This window comes from Jaculus jaculus, chromosome 3 (assembly GCF_020740685.1).
Source record: "Jaculus jaculus isolate mJacJac1 chromosome 3, mJacJac1.mat.Y.cur, whole genome shotgun sequence".
In the NCBI taxonomy this organism is placed as follows: domain Eukaryota; kingdom Metazoa; phylum Chordata; class Mammalia; order Rodentia; family Dipodidae; genus Jaculus; species Jaculus jaculus.
This window is the reverse complement of record NC_059104.1, coordinates 69,628,254-69,650,839: the sequence shown is the minus strand read 5'-3', so window position 1 is coordinate 69,650,839 and position 22,586 is coordinate 69,628,254. Positions and strand designations below refer to the sequence as shown.

General features: G+C 40.8%; 1 protein-coding gene across 1 annotated transcript in view; it reads right to left on the bottom strand.

The window, feature by feature from the left end:
- Nucleotides 1-18,479, bottom strand: part of Itm2b (integral membrane protein 2B) — a 29,814-nt gene extending 11,335 nt beyond the window's left edge. The window contains exon 1 of the mRNA XM_004665880.2: nucleotides 18,232-18,479. Coding sequence (XP_004665937.2) covers nucleotides 18,232-18,348 — 117 coding nt within the window. The 5' untranslated portion in view covers nucleotides 18,349-18,479. The remainder of the gene's footprint in view (nucleotides 1-18,231) is intronic.
- Between the last annotated feature and the right edge of the window lie 4,107 nt (nucleotides 18,480-22,586).

Genomic DNA, 22,586 nt, shown 5'->3' with positions numbered 1-22,586 from the left:
CACATAAAGCCAAACACACAAAGTGGCACACAACTAACTGGCGCATGTGACTGAAGTTCATTTGCAATGACAAGAGGCTTTGGCACACCTATACACATACACATACACACACACACACACACACTCTCTCTCTCTCTCAAAAAAAAATAAACAAAAAGTCAAGAGAAAACAAAACAAAACAAAACAAAAACCATGGAAAACTTCATCGTTAATTTACTTAAACTTCTATCATAGCCTTTCTAGTCAGAGACAGAGATGCTTACTAAAATTGACTCTTTGTTTCTATGCAACACAGTACTAGATCCCAGACAGCGAGTACACAAATAATAACATGTGTAAGATTAGGAAAAAGAAAACTAAAGTATCATTATTTGTAAATAATCTATTTAGCTGGGTGTGCTGATGCACACCTTTAATCCCGGCACTTGGGAGGCAGAGGTGGGAGAACTGACGTGAGTTCAAGGCCATCCTAACACTACAGAATGAATTCCAGGTCAGCCTGGGCTAAAATGAGACCCTACCTCAAAAAAAAAAAAATAATAATAATAATAATAATATATTCTAAAAAAATCCAACGAAGTCAAATTATTCAAACTAGTAAGAAGTTAGCAAGACTACTAAAAGACAATTATCAAAAATTAACAGTCAGATCTGGAGAATGTAGCTCAGACTGATAAAAAGCTTGTTTTGCTAGGGCATGTACAAAAATCCTGGGCTCAATTCCCAGCACAGCAAAAACCAGGAATGGTAGTGCACAAATTCAATGACATCCTTTACTATGTAGTTTTCAAGGCTAGCCTGAGCTATATGAAACTCTGTCTCCAAAAAATAAAGTAAATCTTTTCACTAAGGAATACAGCTTTACTTGGCCTAATTTAGAAGAAGTCACTTATACATTCCTCTCCATGTACTGCAGTGAAACTGGTGCACCTTAAGCTATGCTTTTATGGGAACAGAATTCCCATAGGTCCTGCACAATTACCTTCTCATTAATCTTCTTGAAGCTTCAAGATGTTAGCTCAATTGATAAATGAAGACAGAGAAGCACACACTGACCTATAACCACCCTCAATAATAGGCATATAAAGACATAGCATTCAGAGACAGGATAGGCCTAGCAGTGCAGGCCTTAAATCCCAGCTACATGGGAGGCTGAGGCAGGCAGATTGCAAGTTAAAGGCCAGCCAGGGCAACTTACTAAGAGCCTATTTCTAAATAAGTAAATAAAAATAAAAGGGCTAGAGATGTAGCTCACCTAGTGCTCACCTAGAATGTATGAAGACTCAAGACATGTATGAATATGCTCAAAATATTCTCATGTCGGCAGCACAATATTTTCTGGTTGAAATAAAGTAAGATGAACCAATTATATATTAAACATAATGTAAGAAAAATTGAGTTGTTCAATTAGTTCAAAATCAGGTCACCTCAATCATTTCCCCATGAGACTTCAATAAATGTACTTCAATTATAAATTTAGTTCAAATAAAATTTAAGTTTCTTTTATATTTTTATTTTGTTCTCAAACTAACAAATAACTTCATACCCTTCACTTCTACTTCAGCTATCTTTATGTGATGAATGAAGTTTTTTAAGAGACTTTACATTATTATAGCAAATGCAACAGCAATGCTTTAGAAAACAGAATGCCAGGATGGAGCTCAGCTGGGCAGAGAGCACTTGCCTACCATGCACATAGTCCTGAGCTCAATCAGCAGCACCACAATACAAATAAATATACAAATAAAAACTAGGTGTGAGTGTCATGCCTGGAATCCCAGTATTTGGGAGATCCAGGCAGGAAGATCAAAAGTTCAAGGTCATCCTCACCTACTCAGTGAGTTAGATCACAGCCTTGGCTACAGGAAACCTGCCTCAAAAACAAACCAATTATAGGTCCAAACAGAAAGTTGGGGACAGAGGAGACAAAGGCATAAAAATACTAATATAAAAAGGATAGAAATATGGAAAGGATCAATACAACTTACTCAGAATAGTATGAGTTACTAAACTAGTAGGGGTTCTACCTAGAAATGCACATTTTAAAGTTGGTAAATATAGGTGTATGTATACAGCTGCCTATGATGTGTTAGACTACGTACTGTTCAAAATAAGAGAATTAGTTACCAGTGTTTAAATAATTAAATAATTATTTCTATTAAATGGTGCCACATTTATTAGAAAAGCAGATTTCTCACTAATGTTCTAATTATTCTAAATTCTTCTCATCACTTTTCTTTCTCCTTAAAAAACAAACATAATGTTATCAGATTTTGAATCCTGGTCTTCATTTTCAGCTATGACTGGGTGAACATAAAATAATTCCAAGGATTTCCTCATATAAAACATTTTGACATTCATGTGAAAACTAAACAATTTTTTTTAGAAAAAAAAGAGACTGACTGACTGCCCCCTTTCCCTCCCCCCTCCCTCCCTTCCCCCCCCTCCCCCCCTCTCTCTCTATATGTATGTATGTATTATATATATAATTCAGGAACAGGAGTAAAGGATGTATGCATGTAGCTCAGTAGTGGAGCCACTTGCCTGCCAGGCACAAAACCATGGATTCTATCCCTAGTACTAAGAGAAAAAGTTGGATAATAAATATTTCTATTCCTTAATCTCTGCTACATTGTAATCTTGGGTTTACTCACCTTAAGATTACTTATTGCCTAAAGAATTTTTCTTCCTTTACAGAAAGTTATAACAAAACATTTCAGGGGCAGCCAGGGATTTCATGATACTCAACACTGTGAATTGTTTCTAGAAAGCACAATTTGGATGTGTGTTACATAAATTTTACCTGAGCTCCTATGTTTACAAAACTCTTACTAAAATTTGGCTTTGTACTATAACCAAGTTTTTGCCAGATTACAATGTAACTGAAAATAAACATTCTTGAAAATAAGTTTTTAAAAAGCGGCCTTAAATCTGGAAAAAGGATATTTTGAGTTGTCTTTTCCCCTTTGGGTACTGGGATTTAACCAAAGGCCTTATCTAACTAGCACTGAACCCCAACCCATTTTTCCTTTTCTTTATCTTTCTTTTTCTTTTTTAATTTTTTTTTAAAGTTCTTACTTTGAGACAAAGTCTCATAAATTGTCAGGTAGCAGGCCATCCTTGAACTTGCAGTGTTCCTCTCTGAGTCTCCCTAGTAGCTGCAATTATAGGAATATACCACCAGGCTTGGAGACTTATGGGTTTTAAAGGAAGACAAATGGTCTATTCACCTAACTTCTTTCTACAGTGTGTTGCTTTTTGCAGTATCAAAACTGACATCCTACTAATCTGCTCATCATTAATAGCATGGTGTAGTAGTTTGAATGGATATACCCAATAGATTCATAAATTTTATTCTAGCATGTCACTTGGCTAGAGAAGGCATTATCGGAGGTTGTGGAGGTTTGATTCAGGTGTGTCCCATAAAATCAGGTGTTCTGAATGCTAGGTTCCCAGCTGATGGGAGATGTGGGAATTAAAACCTCTTGGAGGCAGTGTATTGTGGGGGGAGGGCTTATGGGTATTACAGCCAGTATCCCCTTAGGAGTGTTTGGCACTCTCTCCTGTTCCTGTTGTCTACCACATGTTGGCGAGGAAATGATGCCATCATTTTCCCATGCCATGATGGAGCTTCCCCTCGAGTCTGTAAGCCAAAAATAAACCCCTTTTTCCCATAAGCTTCTCTTGGCCGGGTGATTTCTGCCAGCAATGTGAACCTGACTGCAACAGTAATGGTGCTACTGAGAGTGGCATTGCTGCTAGACACCTTGGCCTAAGAGATGCCTTGTGGTGCTGTAAGTATAGCTTGATGAACTACTCTAGTCAGAGTTGAAAGATCTTAATGCAATAACAACTATAGACTGTGAGGTTTGGCTTATGAAGGTGAAAAAGAACTTTGCTTGGACTGGGCTAGAAGCTGTGTGTATGAGAGGCTTACTGTTATGCCTATGTCCTGAGAACTTGTACAGGGTTGCATTGTGTAGAAATGGACCAGTGTGAGCAGAGGGATATGGCACAGAAATGAAATCCTTGGAATGAAACTTCTGTCCATTCAGCTGCAATTCTAAGAAAGATTACAACCTTTGAAATTGGGCCAGCTGACCTGCACAGGGCAACAAGAAGAATGTAGACACTTTTGAAGGAGACTGGTATTATGAAGTATAAGAAATGCAGGAAAGAGAGGGTCATTGAGTTTGCAACATGATCTTGTGTTTTGGAAACAGCCATGGGCAGTGTGAAGCAGGTTTGCTGGATGCCTGCATGGAGACCCCATGGGGCCATAAGGATGAACTGTGGGTTGCAGGAGAGACCCAGTGGAGATGCTTGGGACCATGAAATGACTGCCAAGGAGAGTTGCCGACCCTGACAAAGTTTTCCAGGACTGTGAGTAGCCTAGCTGGAGGGGCGGAATTGCAACTCTTAGAAACTTCTCAGTGGTTACAATTATCAGACTTGGATGCTTGTCAGTGACTAGAGTTGTTGGTCTTGATGCTACAGAGTTTGATGTTTGCCCTAATTATTTTAAATCTTGCATTGCTTGAATATTTCCTTGCTATGCCCAATGCCATCTTTTGCAGTGTGAATGTTTATTCTGTGTCATTATGGGTTTGGGGGGGAACTTTTTGGTATTATGGCTCAGTTAAAAGATTGTGGATTATGGGAATGTTTGAACATCATTGGGTTGATTAAAAACTATGGGGATGTTTAAAGTTGGGCTGAATACATTGCATTTGACATCATGGATGGTTATCAGTTTACAGGGGCCAGGGGCAGAATGTGGTGGTTTGATTCAAGTGTCTCCCATAAACTTAGGTGTTCTGAATGCTAGGTTCCCAGCTGATGGGAGACTAGGGAATTACCACCTCTTGGAGGTAGTGTATTGCTGGGGGCAGGCTTATGGGTATTATAGCCAGTGTCCCCTTGCCAGTGTCTGGCAACTCTCCTGTTGCTATTGTCCACCTTACATTGGCCAGGGGTGATATCCACCCTCTGATCATGCCATTTTCTCCTGCCAATTTGGAGCCTCCCCTTGAGTCTGTAAGCCAAAATAAACCCTTTTTTCCTACAAGCTGCTCTCGGTGGGGTGATTTCTGCCAGCAATGCAAACCTGACTGCAACAGGGGTGGATCTGAATTTCAGATTCAGATACAAAAATTACCTGAGCTCTACCATTTATGGAGCTTCTAAGTGCTTGCAGGTGATGGTGGTGTTTTTTTTTTCTCTCTGCTTGGACCTGTGGAAGTGGGTCAACTTCTTTGGTCAGTATGGAATTTCTCCTAGATCCTTAATTTTCAAGTAAATCCCTTCCTCTATAACTGTTTCTGGTTTGGAAGTCCAATTCAATGACCTAAAGCTATTTGCTACTCATGAATTACCAAACATATGTGCTATAATAAACAAAATCTCTGGTAGAAAAGTTGATAGTCTATAAGGACACTAAAAATGTGCTCGCATCTTCTGTAATTCACTTAAATCAGTCTACACATAAAATCTAAGAAATACTATTTGACATGTAAGTAAGAAGCAGTCCTCCAAGTGCTTGGCATTATGCAGATATGAACAGAAAGCTGGTTTTGACAGGCAGGCTGGCCTCGAACTCACTGTCCAGTAAGGATAACCTTGAATTTCTGATCATCCCTGTTTGAACTTCCTAAATGCTGGAGACCAAAACCAGGGACTTGTGTGTACTAGGCAAACACTCTACCAATTGAGCCATATCTCCTCCCCTCAGAAAGTTTTTCTTTCTATTTTTAAGTGCCACATTTCACAAAGACCTCTGTTTTCTCACTGTTGGCTTTTCCTCCAACCAAATGAATGAGGACTGAGTAAGAATTAGAAAGTATACCAACATGTTTAATTAATAAAGTTATTGAATCATTGTATATTTGGAATAGGAGGAAGTTTTAAAAAGAGGTACTTAATTCCAATGACAATTCTACAACATTGTTTCTCACTAACATACTTCGGTTTGCAAATCCCACAATACACAAACAAAAGTACAGAAGGAAAAAGAAAGTTAAATCTATAGAATCTGAACCAGACTATTAGCATCATACTAAATTTGCACATATGGGTCAGAACTAAAAGGAAAAAGGTAAAGAACAGGCTGTAAGTACGTGAAGAGCTGGATCAGAACTTAATCAAATTAGTATCATTGTGGATAAACAGAGTATCTGGTGCAAAGTAAAATACTATAAACTATTAGTTTATGAATAGCTTAAAAAATCTTCAGGTCTTTTTCTATCTAGTTTAAAATCACTTTTTCCTACATGGTTCAAAAGTTGGTATCATTTTACAGGTACATATTTAATACTAGCTTTATAAATCTTTCCTTTATCAGTGGTAACAGTTTATGAAGCAAAAGTTAGTAAACTTTCACGTTCATATAGATAAATTAAAAAAAACACACATTAGGACAGGGCTAGGGAAATGGTTTAGTCATAAAGGTACTTGCTAAATTCAATTCATTAGTACCCATGTAAAGCCAGATGCACAAAATGAAGCATGCATCTGGAGTGAGGCCCTGGTGAACTTATATTCTTCTTCCTTCTCTCTCCCAAATAAATTATATATATATATATATATATATTTACAGCAACAGGGCAAGCTGGGTGTGGTAATGCACACCTTTAAACTCAGGAGGCAGAGGTAGGAGGATCACGGTTTGAGGGCAACCTGGGCTAGAATGAGACCCTACTTCAAAGAATGTCTGTTACAGGAGAAACCAACTGCTGTCTAATTGGACTGGAGACCGGCTCCACCAGAGGGAATACATGCCTGTTACTGAAAACCTAATCAAAAACCTATGAGGAAGGGAGGTCACAAGGGTGACCTTAAGGGTGTAACGCCTGCTGGTGTCAGGGTAAAAGCTTATATTATGCTCAACAAACTGCTATGTAAGCATTTTTCTTAATGTTCATACCCATATATTAATGCTACTCTCACTTTTGGTTAGAGAAGCTTCTCTTTTCAGATGGCAGTGACCACTAGGATGACTCCAAAGGCACCGTAATGCTGAGAAGACATGACAGAGAAGTGTTCAACACTCTATCTCACCTTCTAAGGCTCAGGATCCATTGCAGAATAGGTGGCAGAATGAATATAAAAGCCAAAGGAAGAGTAGGAATGTTTACAATGCAATCTTCCAAATACAAATTGGCCTCAATATCCATAACCTCACAGTGCCTAATACTACCTATATAAGACCCTCATAATAGGAGGTAATGATGATAAAGGCACCCTGACTTGTACAAACTGGTAGATGTTTGTAAGCAACAATAGTACATGCAAATTTAACCAACTGCTAATATCCTTTTCCAGGGACTGGTTAAGATAGATTCCCATACAACTGGCTAAATTATACTAGACTCTTACTGTTCCTAATATTAAATGTCTTCCTCAAATTTTTAAGCACGACAAAATGGTCTACTGTTATACATTCATGAAGTAAAAACAATGGAAAATACTCAGGCTTACCAACATGAACACTTGAAACAAACAAAAGTCAAAGATATGAATTAAAGACTGAGCATGGTGGTGCACATTTATATCCCCAGAGATAGAGGAAGGAGAATTGTTGCAATTTTAGGGCCAGTCTGGTTTACATAGCAAGTTCTCGTTCTCTCTCTCTCTCTCTCTCTCTCTCCATATATATACATATATATATGATATATTATACACATTAAAAATGAAACTTGCCAGGCATGGTGGCCCACACCTTTAGTTCCAGCACTTGGGCACTAGAAAGGCAGAAATAGAAGGATCACTGTGAGTTTGAGGCCAGCCTGGGGCTACAGAGTAAGTTCCAGGTTAGCCAGGGCTAGAGTAAAATCCTACATCAAGAGGAAAGGAAAATAAAAGATGAAAAAGAAACTCCAAGTTAGTGTAGTAAAGCCATAAACCAAAATCACAAAGCCAGAGAGATGAGCTATCATGAAAATAACTCATGAAGGCCATAGTCCTGGCACTTTGAAGAAGACAGAATGATGTTGGTTTATCTATCTATCTTTCTAGATTGCCATGTCAGAGCTTAAGTTAGCGCTAATAATTCAGATGTTTTCCATCATTATCATTGCCATTTGTAGTGCAAAAGAAAACATTCTAATTAATATTTTAAAAGCTATGAAGATAGCTGAATTGGAAGTCATAGTATTGATTTTCAATTAAATATTTGTCTTTCTCCTGCAAACTCAACAGAGATGGCAAATGGAAAAACAAGTGAACTATTAGCCACATAGAATGGAAATGAATGACAGCAGGTAAGTTCTATTAATAAGGGCTTGAACTGTATCATAAGAGGAAAAAATACCAAAGCATAAGAAGAAAATCTTAAGCCTCTAGAGGAAAAATTAAACAAGAGAACTTATATATGTATGTATGTATGTATGTATTAAAATAAAAGAACTAGGAATCAGAATAGCAAGAGACTAGAAAGCAATGCCAGTGCTAATAAACTGTCAGTGAAGTGCAAGGGTCCACTGAGCATGTTGGTTTGTGCCTGTTATTCCTGTACTCAGGAAGCTGTGATAGAAGACTGGTGTTAGTTGAGATAAGGTGAGGCTATGTGAGTTCTAGGCCAGCCTGAACTGTAAAGTCAGACCTTGTCTCAAAAAAGTAAAAAGGAAAATAAAAAGGAAGGAATCAAGATGCTGACATGCAAGGCTTAAAAATTTCTATCATGGACACTGTTTTCTCAGATTTATCATACAGCAGATTCTTGTGCAGGTAAGAAGAGGTAAAGGCAATTCCAGAGTATTTCTGACACAGTGGTATCAATCTATGCTCTGCTCACCAAAACCCAGAAGCCACTTTATAAAATTTGCAAAAACACAAAATATGGCCCAGTAGCCATCCTGGTAATAAAAAACCTAGAAACTGAGGAATGAACACAAGTGCCTGTGATTAATTTAGGTGCACAGTTATTAAAACAGCAATTGACTCAAGGACAGAGGATAAATTGTAAAGGAGCGTCACTAGCCCTGTTAGCTGATGACACTACTCTATCTATACTGACTAGGGTGCTAACTCAGAAATTTACAATGAAATTACCTGTTCACTCAAGATCATGCATTTTACTGTATATAATGATGCTGCAGCTTTTAAAAACTGTGTTCCTTTACAATTCAGGATTATTTACACTTTAAAATTAAGTATTAAAACCTCAAATTAGCCAGGCGTGGTGGTGCACGTCTTTAATCCCAGCACTCGGGAGGCAGAGGTAGGAGGATCACCATGAATTCAAGGCCACCCTGAGACTACAGAGTTAGTTCCAGGTCAGCCTGAGCCAGAGTGAGACCCTACCTCTAAAAATAAAAACAGAAAAGAAAAACTGTCAAATTAAATTTGAAAAATTCTGTTAGTACATACTATGTAATAGAGAAATACACATTTTAAATTGTAAAGGTTTTACATTGCAAGAATGAATCCTTGCCAGAATATTCTGCTGAAAAAGTTGCCAACAATATTGTTATATAACTGACATGTGAGGTAGGAATATACAGTCAAGTAACACAGAAGTAATATTCTAAAATACAAAGGATGAACAAGGAGAATGAGGACTTATAGATATTATGCTGATGGGAAAACTGATGCACAGAAAGCTGAAACAAGTAACTCAAAGTATAGTATGTGAACACAATTTAAAATGTGAAGTACGACTGTCCTGATTTCTCAAATACTTACTAAAGTGCACTCCACCCCTATTCACTAAGGGTACTGTGCAAAAGGAGATATATCATTCTTTTCATTTCCTCCTAACCATTTAAAAATATAGAAGTCATTCCTTTTCTTTCTTTTTTTCATTCCTTTTTTTCTTTTTTGGTTTTTTGAGGTAGGATCTCACATCAACTCAAGCTTACCTGGAATTCATTATGTAATCACAGGCTGCCCTTAACTCACTGCAATGCTTTACCTCTGTCTCCCAAGTGCTAGGATTAAAGGTGTGCACCACCACACCCAGCAATAGAAATCACTCCTATCAGACAAAGTATAGAAAAACAAGCACTAAAAGTCCATCTGAACACAACAGCCATAATTTACTAGCCCTGCTTTCTATTTTAAGGATTATAAAGTTGTGATCCATGTCAAGCCATTATATTTCTAGCTAAACTATTACATGAATTTAAATAAATCCTGATTTGTAGTTTGCTTTTAAGTTTTGTAGGCCTGGTGGTATACAGCTCAGTAGTAGTGTGTACACTCAGCACGTAGGTCTTAAGATTCAATTCCTAGCACCAGGAAGCAACCAAATAAACAACAAAGTCCAATATAAAAACTGGAGATTTGTACAACATTGGAACCAAGATTTAAAAATTAAAACTAAGACAATTCTAACTTGCTTAATATGCAAAAACTCCACCTTCATTAATTCACCTTCTTGGGCACAAGAGGCACTAGGGCTCCCATGTCTGTTTAACATACCCAACACTGCTCTATCAAAAGCAGATGGGCTCCTTGAGTTTTATGTCTCAGCAATGAAATAAAGGCAAGGAAAAATGAATTCAAAGAAAAAGTTATAAAAGACTAAAACCTGATTATGCAGACCTAAGCAGACTCTCTCTAAAAAAATTAAAAATTTCCCCAGTATAACACATGGGTATCCTTTTGGATGTTGCAATAAGCTAAGCTATTTAATTCACAAAATTACATCTTGGGGCCATAGTGGTGCATGCCTATAATCATAGTACTCAGAGGCTGAGGCAGGAAGACTGCTGTGAGTTCAAGACCATTCTCAGCTACATATTGAGTTCTAGGCCAGTCTGGTCTACATAGCAAGACCCTGTCTCAAAATAAAAATATATAAACAAACCATAAAAAAGAAAGAAAATTACCTTTCTGGGTCTTATATTAAATAATTTTAGATGGTGTGACAGCTCAAACCTGAAATAAGAGCACTTAAGCTAAAGCAGGAGGATGGCACTGAGTTCAAACCAATCTGGACTACATAGTAAATTCCAGTTGAGCCTAGACTTCAGAAAGAGATCCTGTTTTAAAAAAATAATTAAGGGCTGCAGAGATGGTTTTGCAGTTAAGGCACTTGAGTGCAAAGCATAATGACCAGGGTTAGATTCCCTAGTAGACACATAAAGCCAGATGCACAAAGTGAAACACACATCTGGAGTTTGCAGTGGCTAGGGGCCTTGATGTGGACATTCTCTATTTCCCTCTGTATCTCTCTGCTTGCAAATAAATAATTCTTTAAAACCAAAATAACAATAAAAATGCCATGTGCCACCACACACAGCTCAAACTTAATTTTTAGAAATAATCTTAGCATTAAGGGATTGCTCAATGGTTAAAGGCATTTGCTTCCAAAACCTGGTATCCTTGATGCGACTCCCCAGTACCCACGCAAAGACAAGATGCACAAAATGGTACATGCAGCTGGAATTCCTTTGCAGTGGCAAGAGACCCTGGAATGCTGATTCCCTCCCTCCCTTGCTCTCTGCTTGGAAATAAAACAATTTTTAAAATAAAAGTTAAACATCCAAATATACAAAAATTCAAAGCTGGAATGAAATTCAGCTATGCCAAAAAATTTATTCAAATATTTCAAAATTTCTAAGTATTAAATTTCTAGCCAGGTGTGGTAACTCACACCTGGAATCCTGGCACTCTTAAGACTGAGGCAGGAGGTAACATAGGTTCTAGCTAAGCTTGGGGCTACATAGTATGTTTTAAGATGACCTATGTTACAGTGAAATCTTGTCTAAAAAAAATTACAAGAAATAAAAAAAGGCATATAATAAGACATGAAGTGAAAAACCAGAATATTCCTCCAATCAAATAGTTATTTTTACATTTCTCATCACTATAACTCACAATTTAAATTGTTCTGCTTAGAAATAAAAAGTCCATTAGCAATCTAGATTTTTCTTACAATTGGACAATGATCAAAATATTGCACAAGTTCTCTCCCATGCCCTGCCAATCAACTTAATAGCTTTTAAAATTTATTATTTTGGTCTGGAGAGATGGCTCAGCATTTAAGGCACTTGCCCACAAAGCCTAAAAACTTGGGTCCAATTCCCTAGTACCCATATAAAGCCAGATGCACCAAGTGGCATCTGGAGTTCTTTTACAATGACTGGTTGGGGGTCCTTGTGTGCCCATTCTGTCTCTCTCTCTTCTATTTCTCTCTGCTTAAAAATAAATTTAAAAAATTTAAAATTCAATTATTTGAAATAATCCTGTTCATTTAATTGCTGGGAAAAAAATATATATATAATTAGATTTTCTTAAACATGTTGTAAGAATATATATTATAAATACTAAATAAAATGGAGAACCACAATTACATGGAGTTTTAAAAGTTTTTTTTTTTTTTTTTTTTTTTGAGAGCGACAGACACAGAGAGAAAGACAGATAGAGGGAGAAAAAGAATGGGCGTGCCAGGGCTTCCAGCCTCTGCAAACGAACTCCAGACGCGTGCACCCCCTTGTGCATCTGGCTAACGTGGGACCTGGGGAACCGAGCCTCGAACCGGGGTCCTTAGGCTTCACAGGCAAGCGCTTAACCGCTAAGCCATCTCTCCAGCCCGGTTTTTGTGGTTTATTAACTTTTTAAGTTAGGATACAAAGTAATGAGTTTCATTTTAAGAGAAAGTTTCAAAATAATATCCTTAGAGTTCCAGCTATAATGTAACCTAAAACCTTTAACTTTTAGCTGTCTTGTGAAAGACTTCCACTGTTAAGCTCTGTATAAAGAGCACCCAGGAAAAACTGTCTTTACATGTAACATAAGCTTTCTGAACGCACAGCTCCCATGCCACTGTTTCTTAAGGCATTTAAATTGTCACCTTCTTCAGATTCCTAAGTATGAAATCCTTTATTTTGCCAGGCTACAGTTAGATCCCAAATCTTTTGGTGTGAAAGTCCTTCAAGCTCTAGTTAAAAGTGGCACATTTAGGGCTCAAGAAATAGCTCATGGGTGGAGCCTTTGCTTAGCATACATGAGGCCCTAGGTTCCCTTCCCAGTATACCAGTGGGGAAAAAAGTGAATTCACTTTGACCTACTTTCTAGTGGGTCTTTTCTAAGACACCTTTTTCACCCCACAATCTTGTTTATTATTATTAGCAAGATGTTAGACACAAAAGTTCAAGAGGCTTTAGTCAAAACACAAATTCAGAAAGCACTTCCTTTTGGAAAGATAATGTAGCTTTTGAAAAGGCTTCAGATATTTGAGTTATGGTATGCTCAAATTGAGAAGTCCTCCAACTGCTGCTTAGTTCATTTTTCAATGGATAGCTACACTAACGTCAAACTTTAGCAATGCATAATAAACTTGAGTTGAATACAGACTCAATTAAGTCTAAACCATAAATGTATTTGATATTTTTTTGGTTAAAAAAAATATGGGTTGGAGAATTGACTTAACAGTTAAAGCGCTTGCCCGAAAGGGCTAAGGAACCAGTTTTGATTCCCCAGAACCCATGTAAGTCAGATGCATGAGGTGGCACGTGCATTTGGAGTTCATTTGCAGTGGCTAGAGGCCCTGGCTCACCCATTCTCCTCCTGGCCCACCTCTTTCTCAAATAAATAAATGTTTAAAAGTTACATAAACCTGTCAGGTGACAGAGCTAAATTTCAAGAGGTTTTACAGGCTTAAGATTATGCCAAGGATGACACATGACCTGGCCTACCCAGGAAGACTACATACTAACTTATCCTCCAACTGGACAACATGCAACTTTATCCATCCTCAAAAGTGGCAGTGTCCAATAGGGAATGCATACACAGAACATCTTTCCCAAGGTACCTGAGATGCCAGGCAATTCACTGACCTCCCAGCACCACTCACTCACTTCAAATACCCACTGCCTACATGGCAGCCAAAACATAATAAGCATACAAATCGTAACTGGCTCTGGGCATGGTGGAACACACCTACAATCCCAGCACCTGAAAGGTGAGAGTCAGGAAGACTACAGCCAAGTTCTAGGTCAATCTGGTCTACAAAGTGAGTTCCAGGACAGCCAGGTCTATAGTACCCAGATTCTTGTCTCAAAAAATAAATAAATAAAATAAAAAAACTGTAAATCTATAGCCTGATGTTTACAAACATGAAATAATGTGACTAAATCATGAGATGCACTCTGGTTAAAGAGAACCAAGCTCCCAGTCCCCTCTAAATATTAACACATTTCAGTGAATGTCCAGTCATGCATAGGCCCACAAAACCACCCCTCCCAAAAGCACAAAAACTTAAACTTATTAAACCATTCACTCCAGATTGTGCAAACAGAGAAAACCAGAACGAATCAAGAGCTAGGACCCACTCAGTCATTCTGTAATGAGTAACTGAGAATCAGCTGTCCTTCCCAAAAGCACCCATTCTATTCAATTTTTTCCCCTTACACAAGCACTTCTCTCTTTATAAAAACTACAACCTAGCAGAGGCAGAAATGTAATAATCAAGCTACCTAATCAGATACCTAATGAAGCATGTTTAAGATTACTTGGGGGGCTAGTATTGAGAAAAGGAGTTCATGAGCATGATGCATAAAGTAGATGACAACTGGGCTATTCTATAGTAGGTAACCAAAACCAAGAACTTGCTTTATTCCATAATACTTCTGTTTGTTTCCTTTTTCTTTGAAATGAGGGAAGTATAGAACATGCTAAACATGGAAAGGAAGAAAGGAAACATCTACTTAGGGTGAAGAGGTAGGTGTTATTTTTCACAATAACAACTGGATTGTTAGCTGGGTGTGGTGGTGAGGCAGGCAGTTTAGGGGTGGCAGGACCCCACAGTGAACAGCTTTCTTCTTAAGTAAATGTGGGAATTATCCTTGAGCCTATAGGGGAAAATCCAGGTCATTACACTTGATTGCAGGGCAGAAAGTCTGAAAGGTCTGGCCTCTCTTTAACTCTTCCCCCTTAGGGAATCCTTCTATTCCCATCCTAGAGAAGTAAGACTTCTGGGAAGATTGCCCTTTTCCACAAATCCTGACCCCAGACACCTGAAAATAGGACTAGACTGGAGAAACCAGTCAGTCAGCCATCCACAGAGCTTACATAAAAATTCCCAACCCAAGTCTCCAAGGTGGGCTACTCAAACCCCCTCTTGTGTTCCTGGGCAAGAGCTCTACCTTCCTTCCTTTTCTAAGTTCAGGGCTTCCCAAACCCTATCTTGCCTCCTTAGGCAAGAGCTGTATCTGTCTTTCTTCCCTTAAGCCCTGCTTCTCTTAAAGCTATCCCTCCTTAAATATCTAAGCTATAATAATAAAATCTTTCTAAATGTTATCCTCTGAGCTGAGGATTTCATTCTTCAAAATCGTAAGGTAAGAATCCAGAAACACACCCAAATTATTGGTGCACTGATGAGGAACCCCAAAATTCCTATAACAGTAGTACAAACCTATAATCCCAGCACTTGGAAGGATAGGAGGATTTAGGAGTTCAAGGTCATCTTCACCTGCACAGTAAGTTCAAGGCCAGCGTGGGCCATGTGAGACTATCTCAAACACCAAAATCAAAAACAAAAGCCAAAACAATTTAATTCTTGCTCAAATATAATTATAGAATCAGAATATCTTCAAAGAATATTTTACAAGAAAGAAAACTAAACTTTAAGTTTAAAATCAAACAGTTATATAAGGGCAAAGCTGGAGCTTCTGATGCAGTACAATTTTCTTTTCTTTGAGATGTATATACATAATTATATAAATATGTGTGTGTGTGTGTGTGCGTGCGTGCGTGTGTGTATGCAGTTTCCAGAGGTTCAAAGCTATACACAAAAAACATGTATGCCATTTCAGCTCCTACTGTTTTTCTTCAGGTTTTATGCCTCTAAGAGATTTGTGCCTATCAGGATACATGAGAGAAGGTGAAAATAGGAAAATACGAAAGAAAAATGCAAGCTAATTGAAATACTGAAATCAACAGAAATAGCTGCTGGAATTAATAGCTACTGAAAAGACAAAATTGAAACCACAACAGAACAGTGGAGCTGATTCCAGAGCATTCTTCCTCCTGCAAAGAAAAACAGCAAAAGATGGGAGCAGTGTAAAAGTACTGGAATGCATGTTATATAAGACAGGTGACTAGAGTGATCAAAATTAGTGTGGCACTGGGTAGTAGAATCCACATTTTAAGACCAGAGCAGGTAGTCCTCAAGCACATTATTAAAAAAAAAAAAAAAAAAAGGACTATGAATATTACAGTCTAGGAGAGTTGAAAAATACTGAATTATTTTATTTAGGAGCTCTGGGCCATACCTAACCTAGCTTGGTCCTCTAAACCAAAGGAAATGCCCCAGGGAAAACACATTAATGCTAATTCAGTTCCCAGACCAGGCAGTCAGACAAGGTGGTTGCCTCACAGTCTTGCCCAGAGGAGCCACATTATGTAATCATTCCCCAAGCTCTAAGATGAGATCAGAAGTTCTCACACAAAATTATGTCATTAAGGTTTTTCTTTATCCTTTCTATGTCTATTGAAGTGAAGTACTGTCACCCACTGAGAAAAGTCTTCCAGCTTATAGATGGGAAAAGAATTAGTTATATTTGTATTTCCCAGTTCAGCTGTGATTTCTGTGTGGCTACCAAGAAAGACTAGTCCCTCACTGCCTTTCTTTGGATATAAGGATCTGAGAAAATAAGAAATGTAAAACAAAGTACAGAGCTCTAAATGGCTATTGGTCATAGCAATTACAAACATAAAATTTAAATTATGGTAAATGTGAGACATGCTATGAATGTTAAAAGATTAGTATTTCATAAATGACAAAAGTCAGATTAAAGCTGCTCAGCAAAGGTACTTCTGATATTTGTCCAGTTTCACTACAGTAGAACAGAGAGAGGCTTCATGAAATGACATCATCCAATGCTTTCTAAGTGGGAGGAGCTAATTTTTTAGAATTTAAATTAATTAATTTGTTTATTTGAGGGGGCAGATAAGTCATCTCTACAGCCCTAGAATTTAAATTTTCATGTATATATAACAACATTATATATTGTTATATATATGAAGCTGGGCATGGTGGTACACTCCTATAATCCTACAATTTGGGAGGTAGAGGCAGAAGGATCAGGAGTTCAAAGCCAACCTGCGGAACATGAGAAACAGTCTCACGTGACAAAAAGTATACTTGAGGCAGTTGTGACTAGTATTTGACTGTCAATCTATTTTGAACACAATGTAGCTTATATAACAAAGAGTTAAAATAATGGCATTTTTTAAATATGTGCATTTTAAAATTTTCTTTTAACATCAAGACATTTGCAAGTGGGTTTTAAAAAAAACAATCCTGAAAGCCAAAACAAAACCTTTCATCCCCTTAGGGAATCAGCTCACTGTTGCTATTTGAAGGAAAGGAGTCATTTAAAAATCAACACTTGATATTTGTTTTTAACTGGAACATTTCCAGGAAATTAAGTAAACACACATCTGGGTTATCATTATATTCTCAAAATTTTTACAGTGTATTTGGTGGCCTGTTTTTCAGTCGTAATTTTCACTAAGTCAGTACCTGAGCTACAGATAATTCTTTTTAAACCAAAACTATACCCATGATAACAGATCTTGAAAAGTGCTAAAGAAAAATTAAGCAATATCTATAGTTAATTTCTACAGGGAACGAATTTTGCATCTCCTAAAGGAGATGTGGTAGAAAGAAGAAACTTATGACGTATATAAGTCACGAAAAAGTTAACATGGTAATTGCTTCCCTCGTAAGTTTTACTTAGTGCTAAAGGAAGATCTTATAAAATGAAGGTGAACTTTATAGGGTCAGGAGAAAATTTCTTGTGCTTGGTTTCAAGGTTTCACTTAATATGAATCCTTACAAAGATGCTGATAGAAATTAAGTCAACTGTTGGTTCTACACTAACATCCACAATAGCTGTTACTGACTTTTACTTGGAACATTTGTTTTAATTATAAAATCAACAGCCAGAACCTACTCTCAGCCAGTTCCCTTTTCCCAGACCCCACGCAGAAGTTCACCTGCCAAAGGCCGTGGCATGGAAGGGAGGTTTAAAAAAAAGGTTTTAAAATAAAGACGCGTACAGTGGCTGGATTGGGTCCAAGGGCTAAAACGAAAGTAGGAAACGACAGCAGTCGGGCTGTCAGCCATTTTGGGCTCGTTATTTCCACTGGGAAGAAAGTGCCAAAGTCGGGGCAGTGTGCGGGCGGCCGCGGGCCGGGAGGACGGAGCAGGCGCCTCCCGCACCGCCGCCGCCGCGCCGGCCTCACCCAGGGGCCCGCCAGCCCGCCGCCCGCCCCGCCGACCTTGCAGTCCACCGCCACCGCATCCGGGGGGACAATGAGCGCCTCCTCGCTGCTCTTGGGCACGTCCTTCTTGGCCTCCTTCTGGGCCAGGGCCGAGTTGAACGTCACCTTCACCATGGTGCGGCCTGGGCCCGGAGCGGGCGGCGGCGGGCCGGGGCGCAGAAGGAGGGCTTGCGGCTGCGAAGACCGCCAGAGGCCGGCTGGGGAAAGGGGGAGCGGACAAGAGCAGAGGCGGCCGAGAGCAGGCGGCGGTCGAAACCTCAGCCTGGCAGCTGGGGACGCGGGGCGGGGCCTGAGCGCGGGGCTGGGGCGGGGGCGGGCGGGGCCTGAGCGAGGGGCTGGGGCGGGGGCGGGCGGGGCCTGAGCGCGGGGCTGGGGCGGGGGCGGGCGGGGCCTGAGCGAGGGGCTGGGGCGGGGGCGGGCGGGGCCTGAGCGCGGGGCTGGGGCGGGGGCGGGCGGGGCCTGAGCGAGGGGCTGGGGCGGGGGCGGGCGGGGCCTGAGCGAGGGGCTGGGGCGGGGGCGGGCGGGGTCTGAGCGAGGGGATGGGGCGGGGCCTGAGCGAGGGGCGGGGGCGGGGGCGGGGGCGGGGGCGGGGGCGGGCGGGGCCTGAGCGAGGGGATGGGGCGGGGGCGGGCGGGGCCTGAGCGAGGGGCGGGGGCGGGGGAGGGGGCAGGGGCGGGGGCGGGGGCGGGGGCGGGCGGGGTCTGAGCGAGGGGATGGGGCGGGGCCTGAGCGAGGGGCTGGGGCGGGGGCCTGAGCGAGGGGCTGGGGCTGGGGCTGGGGCGGGCGGGGCCTGAGCGAGGGGATGGGGCGGGGGTGGGCGTGTCCTGAACGAGAGGATGGGGCGGGGGCCTGAGCGAGGGGATGGGGCGGGGGCCTGAGCAAGGGGATGAGGCGGGGGTCCTGAGCGAGGGGATGGGGCGGGGGTCCTGAGCGAGGGGCGAGGGGCTGGGGGCGGGGGCGGGGGCGGGGGCGGGCGGGGCCTGAGCGAGGGGCTGGGGCGGGGAAGTGCGGGGTTCTGAGCGAGGGGATTGGGGAGCGGGTGGGGTGATGGGGGTCGGCCCCCGGGTCAGACCCTGCCAAGCCCAGCAAGAAAACTGGCCAGTTACTGTGTGTGTTCTGCTCATGGGCTGGTCGCCTCTCTAGGCCTCCTGGATTTTCCGGTTCTTAATTCACTTCCAACTAGGTTATCTCTGAGGCCCATAGTTGTAGGTAGTTAGAAAACAGGATTGGTTAATCTCTGCCACCACCAAAGTTTCCTCTTCCTTTAAAGTTGCGGAGTCAGAGACTATGGAATTTTTGTGTAGAAAAATCTTCATTTTCCCACTTATTAGTGAACTCTATGTTCTTGTGATCTGACTTATCTTTTACAGAGCTCACTCAAGGGTATTGCCTGAGTGGCTGCCTTTTCTTCCTGCCTTAAGAGGTCAAACCCTAGTCTAACATTGGCACACTGGAAAAACCCAAACATGATAATATTGTGTAGAGCAGATTTGGCAAAGCAATATATGCACTTAGAATAGTTACCTTCCTGGTCCTGAGACAAAACATCTGACAAAAAGTGAACGGGAGGAAAGTTTTTATTCTGGCTGACAGTTTCCAGGGGAAGCTCCATGACTTGGGCAGCGGAGTTGGGGGGTGGCGGGCACGGCATGAGCAGAGGCTGGACATCAGCACTGCCACTGCAGGTGGAAAACAGCCACAGGGGAGTGGCTGAATTCTGATAACAGAGAGCTGGCCACAATTCCCTAAAGCCTACCCCAACAACATACCTCCTGCTCTACCTACTCAAACTCCCATGAACTACAGACTAAGCATTAACAGTTGTACAGTGAGTTTATGGGGAACATTTGAGCCAACTCATTACATACACTGGGCTGATTTGGGATGCTCAGCCATGCTTCAAAATGCAAAATACTCATTGAAGGTGCACCAACATTCTGTTTCTAAAAGAGTTCACATACAAATGATGGCAGAGAACACTGGCCCACATGTACTGGGTTTATATCAATGGCCACAGTTGGCCTTTTGGACAGATGGTTGATCCTGTATCCTTTTACCATCCCACTGTTATCCCAGAGTTGGGCCTGGGCTCTACAAGACGTGGGCCATTTAAGCTTTGGCCTAAGTAAACCTTGAAGAAAGTGGTTGAGTCTGAGGTTCTTGGGGACTTGGCTCTGCTGAAACAGCATGTCTTAGAACTCTGCATAGAATTCTGGATCACAAATCCTTCAGAAACAACCCAAGATGTCCAAATCTTGGGAATATCCTAGTCTAAGAAAGAAATCCAGTATAGACTTAGAATTTTTTGCTGAAATCCCAGTCAAAATTAATAAGTGTTCAAGTGAAGTAGGGGTATTTAGTTCCAGTCTGGATGAGTTTTAATAGTAACTAGCCATGCGACTTAGAACAACTTGTTTAATTTTTTTTTTTTTTTTTTGGACAGTGTTATTTACCTGGACGTCTACTCTGTAGGGTTCAATATGTCAATTGACATAGTAAAACTGGAATCTTTTAAAATTATATTTTTATTTGCTAGCAAAGAGAGGCGGGGAAGGGAGAGAGGGAAAGAGAACAGGTGCACCAGCGCCTCTAGCCACTGCAAACTCCAGCACATTCACCACTTTGTGCATCTGGCTCTATGTAGGTACTGGGGAATTGAACCCAGATGGTTAGGCTTTGCAGGAAAGCTCCTTAACTACTGAGCCATCTCTCCAGCCCCCTAAAAATGAAGTCTTGGTTTCTTAAAGTTAACTAGTGCCCCAGCTCCCTCCTTTCACAGATTCCCTGAGACATAACAATTGAACCTCAAGGAATTCTGAGAACAAGATCTTCAGGAATAAAAATGTATGTATAGGTGTCCCCATAAATTCAGGTGTTCTGAATGCTAGGTTCCCATCTGATGGAGATTTGGGAATTGACACCTCTTGGAGGCAGTGTATTGTTGGGGGCAGGCTTATGGGTATTATAGCCAGTGTCCCCTTGCCAGTGTTTGTCACACTCCTGTTACTGTTGTCCACCTTATGTTCTCAAAGGGGTGGTGTCCAGCTTCTGCTCATGTCATTGTTTTTTTCTGCCATGGTGGAGCTTCCCCTTGAGTCTATAAGCCAAAGTAAACCCTTTTTCCCAAAAGCTGCTCTTGGTCTGGTGATTTTTGCCAGCAATGTGAACCTGACTGCAACATTATATAAATCTGTCAAAGGAGAAATTTAAGATCTTACTTGTTAAACTACGATTGTTTTATGCTAGAATTGAGCAACATTCTATAAAAGAGGATGCTGGCTTTTTAAATAGAGAAAAGAAGTACACAAAAGAAACAGCCGAAGAAAGCAGATTGTCATTGTCAAGTTTCATGTAAGGCAAGGACAAGCAGTTAGAACAAGAGAAAAATAACTAGTTGGTTAACATCACGTTGTTTCAGTTACCCTTTTATATAATGAAAAATGCAGATGGGGGCTGGGACTATGTCACAGATGCAGAGTGGTTACCTAGCATGCACAAAGCCCTAAATTCACTCCTCAGCACTGCATACACTGGCAGAGATGGCACAGCTATAATCCCAGTACTCAAGAGGTGGCTGTATGGAGCTAAGAAGTTCAAGATCATCCTCAGCTACCTAGGGATCTTGAGGCAAGCCTGAGCTATATGCGATTCTGACTCAAAAGAAAAACAGGAAAAAAGAGGGGATTTTCAGTCAAGATGGAGGACTCATAATTACACAATAGCTCCTGGCATGATATCAAAAGGCATTGAGAACCTAGGACAACCAATATCTATCAACAAGACAGGAAAGGATAGCTAACTCCCTAGCAGGAGATGAGCCACAGATGGCACATCAGCTAGGGCCCAGGTGAAACCACAGAGGAATTGATGAGATGAACAATGACAAACCTGACAACCTGTGCCAGAGTCATGGAGATAAACACTGAGGATACTCAGCATAGTACACCAAAGCAGAAATCCAGAAGCTGCTGAGAGTTAACACTAAAGTAGACTTAACCCTCCCTCCTCACCCCAGGGCTCAGTAAATTTTGTGAGAGGACAAAAAGATTGTAAGCACTACAGGGTGGGAAGGATTATCCAGAGACATTGCCCCCACACAGACACACACTGCTGCTCTCACAAGTCATGAACCACAACTCCATGGTAAATACCAGCAATCCCACTGAGGAGGGTTCTCAGCGGAATGAAGGCAGGGAGGATGGAAATGCATGATGCGACCATACAAAGTACATACATAATAAAGATAAATAAATAAATAAAAGAAAACAAGGAAAGAAAGAAAAAAAAAGAGCAGAGGGAAGTTCATTAACCTATCATCTGGAATAGTCCTGCATTGGAAGTTTGGACTATTA